At 32.8% G+C, this 14402-nt stretch overlaps 1 protein-coding gene across 1 annotated transcript in view; it reads right to left on the bottom strand.

Moving 5' to 3' along the window:
* RELN (reelin) overlaps positions 1 to 14402 on the bottom strand; it is a 389961-nt gene that overhangs the window by 27008 nt on the left and 348551 nt on the right. Inside the window, exons 48-53 of the mRNA XM_051963196.1 lie at positions 13565 to 13821; positions 9055 to 9209; positions 7267 to 7481; positions 4128 to 4305; positions 1310 to 1485; positions 1032 to 1138 (exon numbers count right to left, since the gene is read on the bottom strand). Coding sequence (XP_051819156.1) covers positions 1032 to 1138; positions 1310 to 1485; positions 4128 to 4305; positions 7267 to 7481; positions 9055 to 9209; positions 13565 to 13821 — 1088 coding nt within the window. The remainder of the gene's footprint in view (positions 1 to 1031; positions 1139 to 1309; positions 1486 to 4127; positions 4306 to 7266; positions 7482 to 9054; positions 9210 to 13564; positions 13822 to 14402) is intronic.

The raw sequence follows: 14402 nt of genomic DNA, 5'->3' as shown, positions 1-14402 counted from the left end.
GCAATTTCAATATAAAGATCAAAAGAGAAGCCAAATTTCAAAAAGCTAAAGGAATGAATGGCAGCAGTATAAGTTTGATGATGAGAGAGGTGATCACTGGAGGGAGTAGATTTGAGGGAAAACATTCTGTTTTTACATAGGGAAGTCCTGGGCATGTTGACAGGTGGAGATGAATGGGTCATTGGGAAGAGTGAGGTATCTTGAAAAGAGTGATGGATTTGAAATTAGAACATGGGGTCTACATCCAAGATCTGAAATCTGTTACTTTGGTCCTCTTGACTTTCATTTCTGTAGCTGTTCAATAAGGTTAGACTAGATAATCTCAAAGGTCCCTTTCAACTCTCAGTTCCATGATTATTATTATGCAATTAAAGATTCAGAGAAAAGGAAAGATGGATTGAGTAAAGAACTCAAGGAGAGATCAAGAATACAAATGGAAGTATTAGCCCTGTTGAGGACGAATATCATAGTTCCCTAAGGAGAAATGAAAGTAGGAGAGGGATGGTGACCAATTAATTTCCTAAATTGTCATTCTTATCCATTCATTAATATATAGACTACTATTAGCCAATATTGAATTATTTTAGATTCTTCAAAGTAACAATGTTATAGTTTAATAAAAATTCAATATCTCAGGCCTTTAACAAACTCAGACTTCCCTTTCCCTGATTAGCTTTAATTAGTATCATTTTCTTTATGTCTTTGACTATATATGTATTTTGTTCACTGCACAGTAGTTAAGCTTTTTTGTGATTTAAAAATTCTTTACAGATGATTGCTATTTTCCATGCCATAAAACATATAATTTAAAAAAGTGTTTTCTCTCATAGCTTGTTACACAGCAGAAGATTGATCTAATACTTAAATGAGACCTGTAGTTATAGATTGGTGGTTATCTGATCTGGTATCACTTTCCGACATACTCTGAAAAGCTCCCCATATATACATCTATCTCTGGGACACATAGGACCATGAAACTTTGTGTGCATTCTTTTCAGTAAAAGAACTGTTCAGAGGATACTGAGACTTGCCTCCATCAATAGAATAATCCAATAGTACACCTTCCTTCCTGCAGGTTGGCCGGTGACAAGAGGTCATGTTATTTTCACTACCAATTCGTCCCCAGTATTGCAGAAATCTAAATGGAAAAAAAGCAATTATTTACTAGAATGGTTATATAATAGGCCTTTATTATTTTCCCCCTAGAATTAATGCCATGATCAAGTATTAAATAACACTGTCATCCTCTCCATCCATGCTTTGTTCCCATTCCTTATGTAAAATTGCAACATCCAATAGGATGACATACTTTGCACCCCTTAAATCCAAATCTTGAGTGATAGCTTGTCTCACAGTGGATCCTCCAAAATATAGTGCAGTATCTTCTGCAAGAATCCCACACTCTGTACAAGTACTTCCACCTTCCAGTGACATCCATAAGTCAGGTTTGATTTCTTCACTGTCAAAACGTTCCTTCAGGAAAGTCTAGAAAAATGAGCAGAACAAAACCATTTTAGGGGCTGCTGATCAGCAAGTATTATGAAGTGCTTATGACAACAGAGGTAAAAATCAATATCAAATTAGAATAAGGTATAAAAACTAGATTAGGAAAAATGAGTAACAGTATTATTAGCAAAAAAAAGTGACTGAGAAGGTCTTATCTGCTTATGTTCTCATTGGCATAACATGATTTTATGAATCATCTATATGTGTATTAAAAGAATCCTTGATGAAAAGGCAAGAAGGAAACAGGCAGACTTTCATTGGATAATATCTACAGTATAACATATTTTCATAGCTACATGATTAATTAAAAGCTATAAATACAAAATCCTACTTTGCTTTCTGTCTGTTGACTACAAAAACAAAACAAAACAAAAAAAACCCCAAAAAGTATTTGCCTAGAAAGAGTAAATGTAGTCTTACAGACCAATTTCAATGAAAATGTCTTTTATAGATTATGGTCATACAAGATTCCTTGATAAATAAAAAAAAATTCTAAAAGTAAACTTTGCTCAACAATCATCTATTGATATAAAATTAGATAATATATGCTTATCAAAGGTGATAGGGAGAATCTCCTATGTTGGGGATTACCTATGTGAGAATTTCTAAATGATTGTATTTGTAATTGCCATAGTACAAAACTGCATTATGCATTTGAAAATTACAGTTCTCCTCAATGATATCCACAACTATTCAAAAATATTTACTCAGTCATATAGGAAAACCAAGACATATCAAAAATTCCCAATACCAAGACCATGAAATACAGTTAGGCAGATAATCCATTGATTTAATCTAATTTAATTTAAGGCACATATATTTTGGACAGGTACTACAGATGTACAAGATGATATCTGTGTTCAGAATCAGGTAGGATAAAGGGAATAGATTGGATTGAGTTTGGTAGTTTATGGCATTATAAACTACTTGAACTGGTACTTGCCATAAAAGCCATTCTTTTAACATCAATATCTTTCTATTGATGTTTTGTGTCTATGAATAATGGAATAATGTAGAAAGAATTTTGAAATTTTGAAAGAATTAAAATTGTTAATCACCCCAAAATAAAAGGAGAGATATGTAGTGGGTGTTGAAGCAAATTGTCAACAATGCTTTATATGCAAGAATTGGTTTAAAAAAAGGAAGAAAAATAACAAGAGCTCTATTTAGGAAATAAATCATCAAAAGAAGAAGTGGGTGAGAGCAAAAAGATTACAGATGAACACCCAAATATTAAATTATATAAAATAGGTCTTCTTTATCCTTTTTTAGGTCATGGACCCCTTTGTCACACTTTAAAGACTATGTAATTCTGCTCAGGATAATAGTTTTAAATGCACAAAACAGGGTCACAAAGGATCCTAATTATATAGAAATATGGTTAAAATATTAAAAATAAATCAGTGGACCTCAGGTTAAGAATTCCTGACCTAGGGAAATCTCTAGCATATTGGCTAGTTCTGTAGAAGATTTATCCAAGAACATTGACAAGTATACAATAGGAAGAGACTTGGATGAGCTATAATCTTAGTATAAAGTACTAAATCAATGAGATTGTACAGAACCATGGAAGTTCTGAGGCATATGTTCATGGACAAGCACATAAAAGTCAGAAAAGATGCACAGATTCTCATTAGGAATGTTGTAATAAAGCTCATTTTAATAGCCACTCATAAAATTCTTTAAACTCACTTGGAGAATGCTAAATAGCTTTTGGCAATTGATAAAAGTAAACATACAAAGATTTAAAGATGTATTTTGTGTGTGTGTGTATAATATATATGTATATATATATACATATATATAAATAATATGTAAGTTTTTTTCTCTTTATGGAAAATGGATCAAAGTTTTAAATCAAATCTGTAATGAAAGAATCTTGCCTTAGTTTTTTTTTTTCATTAATAAAATCGATCAATTTTAGGACTATTGTAGAAAGCTAAAAGGTAGAAACATGTTTTTCTTTTGCTAGGTCCCTTTCACATTCATGGTTTTAATCATCTGTCTTGAATATTTTAGTAATTTTCTGTCATCACTAAGATAAATGTCCTATATTCAGTATCTTAAATAAAATGGTATGTGTTGGCTTGTTTTGATTTACATATTTGTCAAGATACTAGCACTGAAAATGGTTCTGTGTCCTCCATATAAAACCACATTCAGTTCAAATAAAATGTTGAAAATATAACCTTTCATGATAACACATCTATCAGTCTCTTAATCCATTAGCAACAACAGTAGCACACACTTCACATGAAGTATTTACTAGGGACATGAGGAAAACAAAAGCTTAATGTATCTTTTAAATCAGCAGAGGAAAAAAAAACATAAAGAGAATTAAAGGCATTTAATTTTTTAAATTTATAATTTCAATGAAATACATATTGGAACATCACAATAACACTAGCAATTGAAATTAATTGTAAGGAAAATGTATCTTGTTTTCTTACTAGATTTAGGTACTAAAACAGAATAATGGTTGTCGAATGAATAAATGAAGTACCTAAGAATGTCAGCGAAAAATAACTTTTTCTAGAAGATGATTTTCAACATATATTGCTAATAAAATAGTTCCTTTATAACCATCTTCTAAGTAGAATTCCACCAACATATAGAGTTACCTTCAGAGTGTGAGTCAAGTAGCAATTTGAGCCAGAGTATCCTGGGTCACAGATGCACTGTTCTTTCAGGCAATCACCATGGCCCCTGCAGTTGTCCAAGCATCCAGGTCCCAGATAGAAATTGTCAATGGCCCACTGCATATCCGAGTATATCTGATAGAACCTAAACCTCACCGGACTATCGTGGAAGAAGAGAGAGGGAAAAAGAGGAACAGATGGAGAGGAGAAAGAAAGAGAAAGGGGAGGAAGGAAGAGAGGAGAGAGAGAGAGAAAGAAAGAGGGAGGAAAGAAGGAGGGAAAGGGAGGAAGGAGAGGGGGAAAGAAAGGGGAGGGAGAGGCGGGAGGGGAGGAGGGAAAAAAGGAGGGAGGGAGGGAAGGAGGGAAAGAGAGAGGGAGGGAGGGAGAATATGCATGAACAAAAGTTAGCTGTTTTGTTTATTCAGATCTATTTTCCATTATACTCACTGATTTCTGAAAAGAAGTTTTTATGATTTTTTTTTTTTGTAGGAGGAAATGTGCTAATGAAACGTCTTGCCTTTACAACTGACTCATCTTCCAATTCTTAATTGTAAAATGTTGGTCATAGACTTAGAACTAGAAGAATCCATCTAAATCATCCCCACCATCTTATATTATGGTTTGCATCCTAATATGTAGTCTTGTAACTGAATGTGGGAGCCATGAATTATGATTTATTATTAGCAAATGCTTGACTTATATAGCTATTTTATATATCTGGGATCAAGTAAAAATTTCTCAGGTGGAAAGGGATCACGAGTAGAAAAAGTTGAAGAAACCCTGATTTAGTCTAAGTCTTCTTAAAGAGGGATCTTTGAACTGAGATATAAATAAATATTAATGAATATTTTGATAATTATATTTAAATATACTTGGTTTTGTTTATAAATTTTGTCTTTAATAAATGTTTTGAAAATTGTATCTTATTTAAATATAATTGATTTCCTTTGTAATTCTATGTATTTTTATTTTTGTATTTAAAATAATATTCTAAGAAATCCATAGGTTAAAACTCCTGCATTGTATAGCTGAAGAGACTAAAGCCCAGAGAAATGAAATGGCAGAGCTAAGAATTGAACCAACTCCATATGGAGTTATCCAACTCCACAGCTAATGCTTTTTGTTAATGCTTGAGACATTTAAATTTTGTAAAGAACAAAAATTGCTGAACAAAGAGATCATATTGTACATCTTACATTTAAATAATTGTATCCGTCTTCAATAGATCATAAATTAGATTTCTTATGAACTGATAGTTGGCTATTGTTATGGCCACTTACATAAGTATGACTCATCTAATGCTATTATTTCTGAAAATGTACAAAGTACAATAAAATTCCCTGAAAAGAGGCTCATTAAGACTCTTGCTGTTCTCACTCAGCTGGAAAGCAACAGCTCATGGTTTCCTAGGAGCATGTCAATATCTTCAAAGTGACTGTGTCAGCTGGCAAATTTAATAATAAGTTTTGAGAAAGTTTAAGTGAAAGCCCTTTACTTTTTTCTGGCAAAAATACTATAACATCTTTATTAACAACTTCAATGAATATTCAATTTGTTCTGAAAGTAGTTAATAGAGTTATTAAATAGCTATTCAACCAGTCTGACAATCAATCCTCCTTAGATTATTATATTGTTAATATTATTTTGTCTTATGTAAAAAAAGCTTAATAGTTTATCTGCCATTGAAACAGTTATGCTGTCTTAAAATATGGTACTCAATATATATTGGATGAATTAATTCTTTAAGAATATTCCCAGAAAATTGAGGACGTTTTTGAAAGATATAGTTTACTAGGTACTTACTGTGTGCCTTTGGAAAGATCATTTGCCATATATAAATAATAATCTTACTCAAATATTTTTATCTATCCCAACTAAATATTTGGTCAATTTTGTACAATGGCTAATTATTTAAACTTGAATATTAAATTAACTCAAAAGTAGCTTGGTTTGTTGAATAGTGCTGCGTTTCATCAGGAAGAGTTGGGTCCAAATTCTGCTTTCAACAGGTCACTAGTTACATGATCCTAGTCAATCAATTCCCTGGTTCTTTAGGCTACTCTTTAGAACATCTCAGATCATAATTTGTGTTGGAGTAAGGTTCCTGCACTAGATATTTATATGTTTATTTATTTAATTAGTGACCTCTACTAAAATCCACTTTGATGCATCATCATGGCATAGAGCTGACACTAAGTTTTTCAAGGCTATTCCTTCAGAATGTGGGTGTTGGTTAAGTCCTACAATGCAGGAATGGATCTGGTAATGGATTGTGTGTTGATCATCCAAGGACCAGCTAGTTGGGTTTATAGAGGTTCACCACCAGAATACTAGCACCAGGTATTTGTTTTTGCCACAGAAGCTCATTAAAAATGGACTGCTAAGGTGTAGAGGAAGTATGATCTGCATCATTGGAGAGAGTAAATTCACAAATTTTGGGAACTTTAAACTAATTACCTAACAAAATGATAGATACTTTTTGGTAGTGGCTATTTTAATCAACAGAGCAGTTTTTGCCAAGTTATAAAGATGAAGTGAAAACCCTACGCTCTTGAAATTGGCTGAATTTAATATAGCCACAGGGTTACTAGAAAGCAGTTTAATCACTTTGGCTCACCATTACATCATGCTAATTGTTGTTCTTTGCAGGTGTGGAACATCATGCTCCAGTTAAAACAAAAATTAAATCTGCAAAAAAACATGTTCAACTAGCAAATACTCTAAGAGTTTGGCTCCTTACTGGCATATGCCCTTGGCTGATTAAGGTAGGTCATGTGAAAGGATCATTCTCTTTAATGGTCCATGATCAAGAAGGGTGATGAGAGAGTAACTATGTTATGATGGTTTCCCCCGTCAGTTTTATCCCCATTTGGTGAATAGTGCTATTGAGACTTTGAAAATACAAGTGGCCTGCCAAAGCCATCTGCTCTAGTCCAGGAGGATTACAAATTCAGACATTTTGAAGAGAAATATTTTTTCATGGAGGAAAATAATTGCAATGCATGCAATATTAGTGTGGGAGGAAGAATAGCATACTTTTTAAAATAAGCCATTTGATAACAGAACTTTCAATGAATTACAGATTAGACTGGACCAAGCTTTATCTTCATTTTTTACTTACTTGCCAACTAAGCTGTCAGGAAGAAGGTAGGTGATGCGTTTCCATCCTTTTGTGGGAAAGAATACAGATGGTTGAGAGATGCTTCCAGAGCATTTTGGGTCAGCAGGTAAACACTGGGGTACCAGATAGCTCCAGGTCACTCCAAAATCAGTAGAATACTGCACATGGACCTGATTCTGTGCAATTCTGTCAGATACTTTACATCCCACAGAAATCTAATACATATATATATATAGAGAGAGAGAAAAAATCAAAACATGAAAGTTAAAAAAAATAAACCTGTAAGTATTTCTAAACAGTTTTCTACAAGAAAATTGATGGACACTGAATAGAAGCTATGGCCCATTCACTATATTATATAGTTTCATTTTTTTCATGGGCAGTGCTGGGGAGTGGCAATTGAAATGCTGCCAAAGATGGCAGTTTGTGTTGGATGCTAAAGGTGTTGGATAGGTGGTGGGTTCAGGGAGTGAGGCTGTAGTGGTTACTTCTGCCATGTTTTTCTGGCTGGCTCCCTGACTTGGAAAGTCTCTGCCTATTCTTCCAGATCAGTGATTGTTGTGTTAATGCTTTGGCATTTATATTTGGTCTAATTTTTCACCAAAGAGAATTATTAATTTTAAAAATGTTACTCTTTATTAGTCCAATTTTTAACATTACCTTAGCTACCACTAACATGCAATGAAGTGTGAAGATTATTTTAATTAGTCATAGAATCTTTTATTTGATAGTGGAGGGAACCATAATGCCAAAAACATTTCTACTTGCAGAGGAAATCTAGGTGAAAGAATAAATTACTTAGGTTGGAATCTTGACCAACTCATAACAATGGTTGTTGTGGTTACCACGAGTAAAGATTTTTGCTTCCACACTTTTTCTCTTCTAGTAACACCAAAATATTTATAGGAAAAAAATTCACATTACCAAAAGGTTCCTTCTTTAAAGAAAAGTATTTGCCTTGTTCAGTTAGTAAATTAGAGGAAACAGCTAGAATCAATATCCATGGCTCTTACCAGTAGCTGACTTTAAGCACTAAGAAGAAATCTTTATTGTTATAAAAATTTTTTTTAACAAAAAATGGTAGAGAAAGAAAATGTCTTGGAACATTATGCCATGGGTTTAATAAAATGGTGTTTTAATTTATTACTAAAGCATCATTTCATTTGTTTATTTTAAATCATACATTACAGAGAACTTGAGTACAAAAGAATGAAAGTAAAACATGCCAGAGAAGTGATGAGCTTAAAAGTATTAAAAGAGATATAAATTTTTGGAAATAGTAAATATGGGAGTTTGTTTTGGTATGTTTGTATAAACTGCTATGAATATATGCACTGAAGGCTTTATTTTTCATTTAAACAATTGCTTAATGGAGGAAGTAATAGGAGGGACATAGTAAAAAAAGAAAAAATAAAAATAAAAGAGAGGGCTTCTACTGCAAAGGGCGAATTGGTAAGTATTTACATAGTGCTTCCAAAGGAAAAAATGAAGGAAAATAGCATTAATAAAACATTTAAAAATACACAGAGAACAGAAAGAAGTGAAGATGAGGACACAGACATGCAGGAATTCTCTGTTATATTTTTACATATGATTTTCTTTATGTTATTATTTTTGTATTGAAATATTTGTGTATTGATAATTAAGTTCATAATAAGGAAATTTTAAAAATGTACATTACATTTTAAGTAAATGAAAGAGATTACCTCTGTTTCTTAGTTATGTTATAAATTACATTTAAATGATGCTAGATGATTTCTTATAGGATTCAGGCAAGAACGTTCTCACCTTGAACTGCATTATCCAGCCTTCAGTAGGAGTTAAGTCATGAGTAACTGCATAAGTTTCTCTGCCATCATGACTACCACAGATCATTACGCCATCAGGGGAATCACAGAACCTTTCCACAGTACAATCATCATGGAATAGCCAGTGCTCATTCACTTAAGAAAAAAAAGCCAACAGAGTTTACAGAAAATGGAGAGAACATAAATTTAAATAATTAAGTATTTATAATGTATATTTTCATAGTATTTTAAAATATCATCTCATTGGATTGGTCCTTACAGCAACTCTCAGAGGTACAATTTATAGATGTTATTATCATCATTTTTACAAATGAAAAAAACAGGTACAAAAACCTGAGAGTAAGTAACTTGTTCAGGATCATAAAGTGTCAGAGGTGGAATCTGAATCCTGGTCTCTCTTGTTTTTAGTTCTCTTAATAACAATGATAATAATGATGATAATGATATTAATAGTAACAATAATACTAACTAGCAATTATATAGTACTTGCTCTTTGTCAGATATTATATTAAATGCTTCACAAATACCTCATTTGATCCTCACAATAAACTTTGTAAATAGATGCTATTATTATTTCCCTTTTACAGAAAAAGAAACTGAAACAAATAGATGTTAAGTGACTTGTTCAAGATCACATAGCTACCATATGAGAGAGGCTGGATTTGAATTCACTTTAGCTCTTTATCCACTGCCTTTCTTGAGATCACAAAGAACAATATGGACTTAGATATTTTAGACTGTAATCTCAGTATTCATTTACTTTATTATGGTGACTATTCAGGAAGCTCTTCTAGAATCTTGGTTATTAAAAGAGGGAATCAAGAATGAATAAATCAAGACATACAAACAAAAGAGTACTAAATCAATGGCTAAAATCCAGAATGACCTAAGGCTTAAAATCAATGCTAAAGACAAAAAGGAAAGATATTTTTATTTTTATTTTTCACTATGGTGGTGGGACAAAGAACAAAAAGAAATGATGATTGCTTGGAATGGCCTTGTTCTCATCAATATTTCTAATAGTTACTTGGATGAAGAAATAGATAGTATGTTTATTAGGTAATGATAAGTCTAAAATGATTTTTTAAAAGTATTAAGTCCAACTAATACATTATTGGTGGAGTTGTGAATGGATCCAACCCTTCTGGAGAGCAATTTGGAAATATGCCCAAAGGATTATCAAACTGTGCATACTCTTTGATCCAGCAGTGTCTCTACTGTGTTGGTATGTCAAATAGATCATAACAAAGGGAAAAGGATTTACCTGTGCAAAAAAAGATTTGCAGTGGTCTTTTTGTGGTGGCAAGCAACTGGAAACTGAGTGGACACCCATCAATTGGGGAATGGCTGAATGAAGTTATAGTATAAGAATATAATGGAATATTACTATGTAATGTAATGGAATATTACTGTTCTATAAGAAACGATCAACAAGCTAATTTCAGAAAAGCCTGGAAAGACTTACGTGAACTAATAGTAAGTGAAAAGAGTAGAACCAAAAGAGCATTGTACACAGTAACAACAAAATGTTGTATGATGTGATGATCAAATGTGATGAACTTGGCTTTTTCAAGGAATTTCCAGGAAATTCCAATGGACTTGTGATGGAAAGACCCATTTGCATCCTGAGAAAGGACTATGGAGACTGAAGGTGGATCATATTATAGTATTTTCACAGTTATTATTATTTTCTTGCTTTTTAATTTTTTAAATTTTTTCTTTTTTATTTGATTTTTCTTTTGCAGCATGATGAATGTGAAAATATGTTTAGAAGAATTACAAATTTAACCCATATTAGATTACTTACTGTTGAGGGAAGGTGAATGGGGAAAAGGGAGGGAGAAAAATTTGGAACACAAGATTTTGCAAGGATGGATATTGAAAACTATCTTAGCATGTATTTTGAAAAGTTAAAAAAGCTATTATTATTAAAAAATGGCAAATTCAGTGGGAACTCATTTAATTTAAGTGTGTGTTATGGTGGGAAGATTGAAGATTTTGAAAGCAAAATTCAGGTTTTTCCTCAGCTACTTATGATTTATGAGATCCCAGGCAAATCAGGATATCTCTCAGAATCTCAGTTTCTTCAATTGTTAAATAACATAAGTATGAACTATCTATCTCAGTACCATTTAGAGGCAAACACTTAATAAAGTTCCAAGTACTACAGAAATGTGAGTAATAGATTTAATTGCATAATAAATCTTCAAGTTATTCCTCCAACTTGCCTTTCAACATTTTCAGAGTAAGCAAAAATATTCATAGCAATGGTAATTAAATGAAACTTGAGGCTCTGATTCAAGGAACTAACGGCCTATATTAAATAGAACTAAACCATAGATTGAGCAAATATAATTGTCACACACTTCTGCTATATTGATTTTCTATGGTATAATCAAATTAGTTCTACTATGGAGAATCTATGAGAAAAGAACATGCACAAAATTGCACAGAATAAGAAGGAATGGATAGGTTGCAATCTATACTAATGGAAAGAATGACTGAATGGGCATATCAAAGTCATTGAAGCAGTGAAATATAAATAATCAAATTTGTGATGCAGTCAAATGCTTCATAAAGGTGAGATGTTTGCTAGTTAGATCAGGCTCATTTTGCTTTGAGGATGAACATATTAGAAAATGTTGAACATCTATGAGTACAGACTATGGCTCTAGAACAATTTTGCCAGCTTTTGTGATTAGTCTTACTGATTACTCTAAGAGTAATGCATTCATAAAAGGGTAGAGAAAGCACAGATATTGTATCCTTGTTTTGTATGGATAAATGTTCTACTATTAGTTTTCAAACTACCATTCAATGAACCTTTCAGTTAACTTGGTTAAATGTTTCTTGAATTCTCTGAATCTGACTCATTTGGTGTATATGAATGAATTAAATTTTACATTGTTTTTTCTCTGCAGTGGAATTGTGAAGTCAAAATATAATAAGACATAAAAAGCTCCAAATGGACATAACCTGTGCATATACTTACTGCTTACTGGAATGAATATAAAACGTGCTTAGCATAATCCCTAGGGTGATACTTCAAATACAAACCAATATCTGAAACATTAAATGTCATTACAGCTGCATATGAAATTTGTTTAAAAAAAATCAATTCATTTTTATTGGATGTGGAAATGGAAGTTTGAAAGAAATATCTGACATTCTATACAAAACAGAAAAAACAGCAATAACAAATTTCTTATATATAAAATTGCCTTTATTACAGCAATATACTTATTTGCTACAGGAAAAGAAAGCATTGTTTACAGTTCAAAAGAGTAAGGTTGAACAAGAAATAGTGGGTATAAGGTACTGCTAGCACATTAGTTCCATTTAAGTACCAAGGACAGTGCTGCATAGTAGAAAAAGGCCTAGATTTAGAATCAAATAATCTGGAGTTGAATCTCATCTCTATTATTTACTTCTTCTCTAACCTGGGCAGTTTAAATAAACTCAACCAGCATTTTATTAAACATCTCCTATGAATAAGGCCCAGGGTCAAGTATTGACTAGTTACTTCTTTGCTCTGCCCCTCAGCTGCCTCATTTATAAAATGAAATGGTATAGTAGACAGGGCACTGAAGATAAATTCAGTGGACTTGGGTTTAAATCCCATTTTATTACTTGAGTGGTAACTTTAGATTTCATGGAACTATGTGAATTCCCCATAAAATGAGGGCTGCGAATTCAAGCAGAGGCAAGTTTGTGTGGGAGCCATCATTAACTAGCTCAAGAGAAGCTGATTATTAAAATTTCAGGGTAAGCATTTATTTATTCCTCAGAAATTGTCAAAACTATAAATCAGGGAATTGACATCATTTTGTTGATGTTGTAAACTTAAGGAAGTGATAGATAAAATGTGAATAACATAGGTTAAATTTATAATTTATTATTATGTAATCCACTCTTCCCCCAGAGAACTTGTTAAATATTTTCCATTACACCTCTGGCAGAGACTGGGAGGAATTATTTAAACTATGCTTATTCCTATTAGTATGGATAAGCCTTTATTAGCAACCTTGTATTTTAACAGATAGAATTATCTTTTGAAATTCTATTTTATTTTTTCCAACAATATATAAGGACAATTTTTTATATTAATTTTTTAAATAAAATTTTGAGTTCCAAATTCCCCCCCCTCTTCCTTCTTGCCTCTCTAAGAGAACAAGCAATTTGAAAAAGATTATATATGTGCAAAAGGATAAAACTATTAATGGATATTTTGGCAAATGTCTGATCTGATGGTGACTTTTGGAAGATCAGTCAGAGAGAGAAAGAGTAAACTTTATATTCTTGGGTCTGACAATACATTACTAAAGTACTGGTTGAAAGTATTTCCAAGATTCCTTCTAGCCACAGATGCTTTGAAACCCTCTCTATACCACTTTGTAATCTGCTTAGAAGACCCAGATTCTACCTATTGCACTTACCAAGCAAAAGCTGTGTACCCTCTGATTTCTTTCATTGGCTCTTGTGAAACTTACCTGTGGTTTTGTCCTCCATGAATATGTCAAAAGCAATTCTTCCTACAGGCCCAGCATCTGCAGGGGATCGCTCGTGCTGGGGCACAGGAGCACTGCTGAAAGTGTCTAACATGACAGTTCTCTGGTCAGCTGAACCTGAGATTAGGACATTATCAATAGCCCAGTCATTCTGGTCTAAGCCATCATGCCGAGGCTGCCACCAGCGGAAGCGGGTGGCAGTTTCTTTAGCATCAGGGGGAAGGAGGAGGTTCACAAACCTAAAAGAGAAGAAAAGGTAAAATTTGACTCAAACTTCCAGCAAAAGGACATAAAATCATAACAAGAAATAACAAGAATTTAGAATATTTGGCAAAGTTGTTGGGAAAATTTAGGACAGATTTTTTGATATTAAATTATGACAAATAGTTAAGTTGTATTTAATTTTTTGTTACTCTGTACGGGGTTTTCTTGACAAGGATACTGGAGTGATTTACCATTTTCTTTCTTCAGTAGATTAGGCAAAAAGAGACTAAATGATTAGCTTACAGTCACAGAGCTAGGTATCTGAGATTAAATTTGAATTCAGGTCTTTCTCATTCCAGATCCAGTGCTCTATCCACTGAGCCAACTAGCTGATTACAAATTAGTCATTACCAGTTTGGCCTGTGTTAAATCATACTTTAATTCTGTTGGATGTTTACATGCCTAGTGATGTTATGGCTCCTAGACTCTTCTTCAATCAGCCTGGAATATTGAGTGTGTATATGTGTGTGTGGGAGAGAGAGAGACAAAGAGAGAGAGAGAGAGAGAGAGAGAGAGAGAGAGAGAGAGAGAGAGAGAGAGAGAGAGAGAGAGAGAG

The sequence above is a fragment of the Antechinus flavipes genome, chromosome 5, assembly GCF_016432865.1.
Source record: "Antechinus flavipes isolate AdamAnt ecotype Samford, QLD, Australia chromosome 5, AdamAnt_v2, whole genome shotgun sequence".
Classification (NCBI taxonomy): Eukaryota; Metazoa; Chordata; class Mammalia; order Dasyuromorphia; family Dasyuridae; genus Antechinus; species Antechinus flavipes.
The sequence above is the reverse complement of the archived record's forward strand: the minus strand, read 5'-3'. Positions and strand labels throughout refer to the sequence as shown.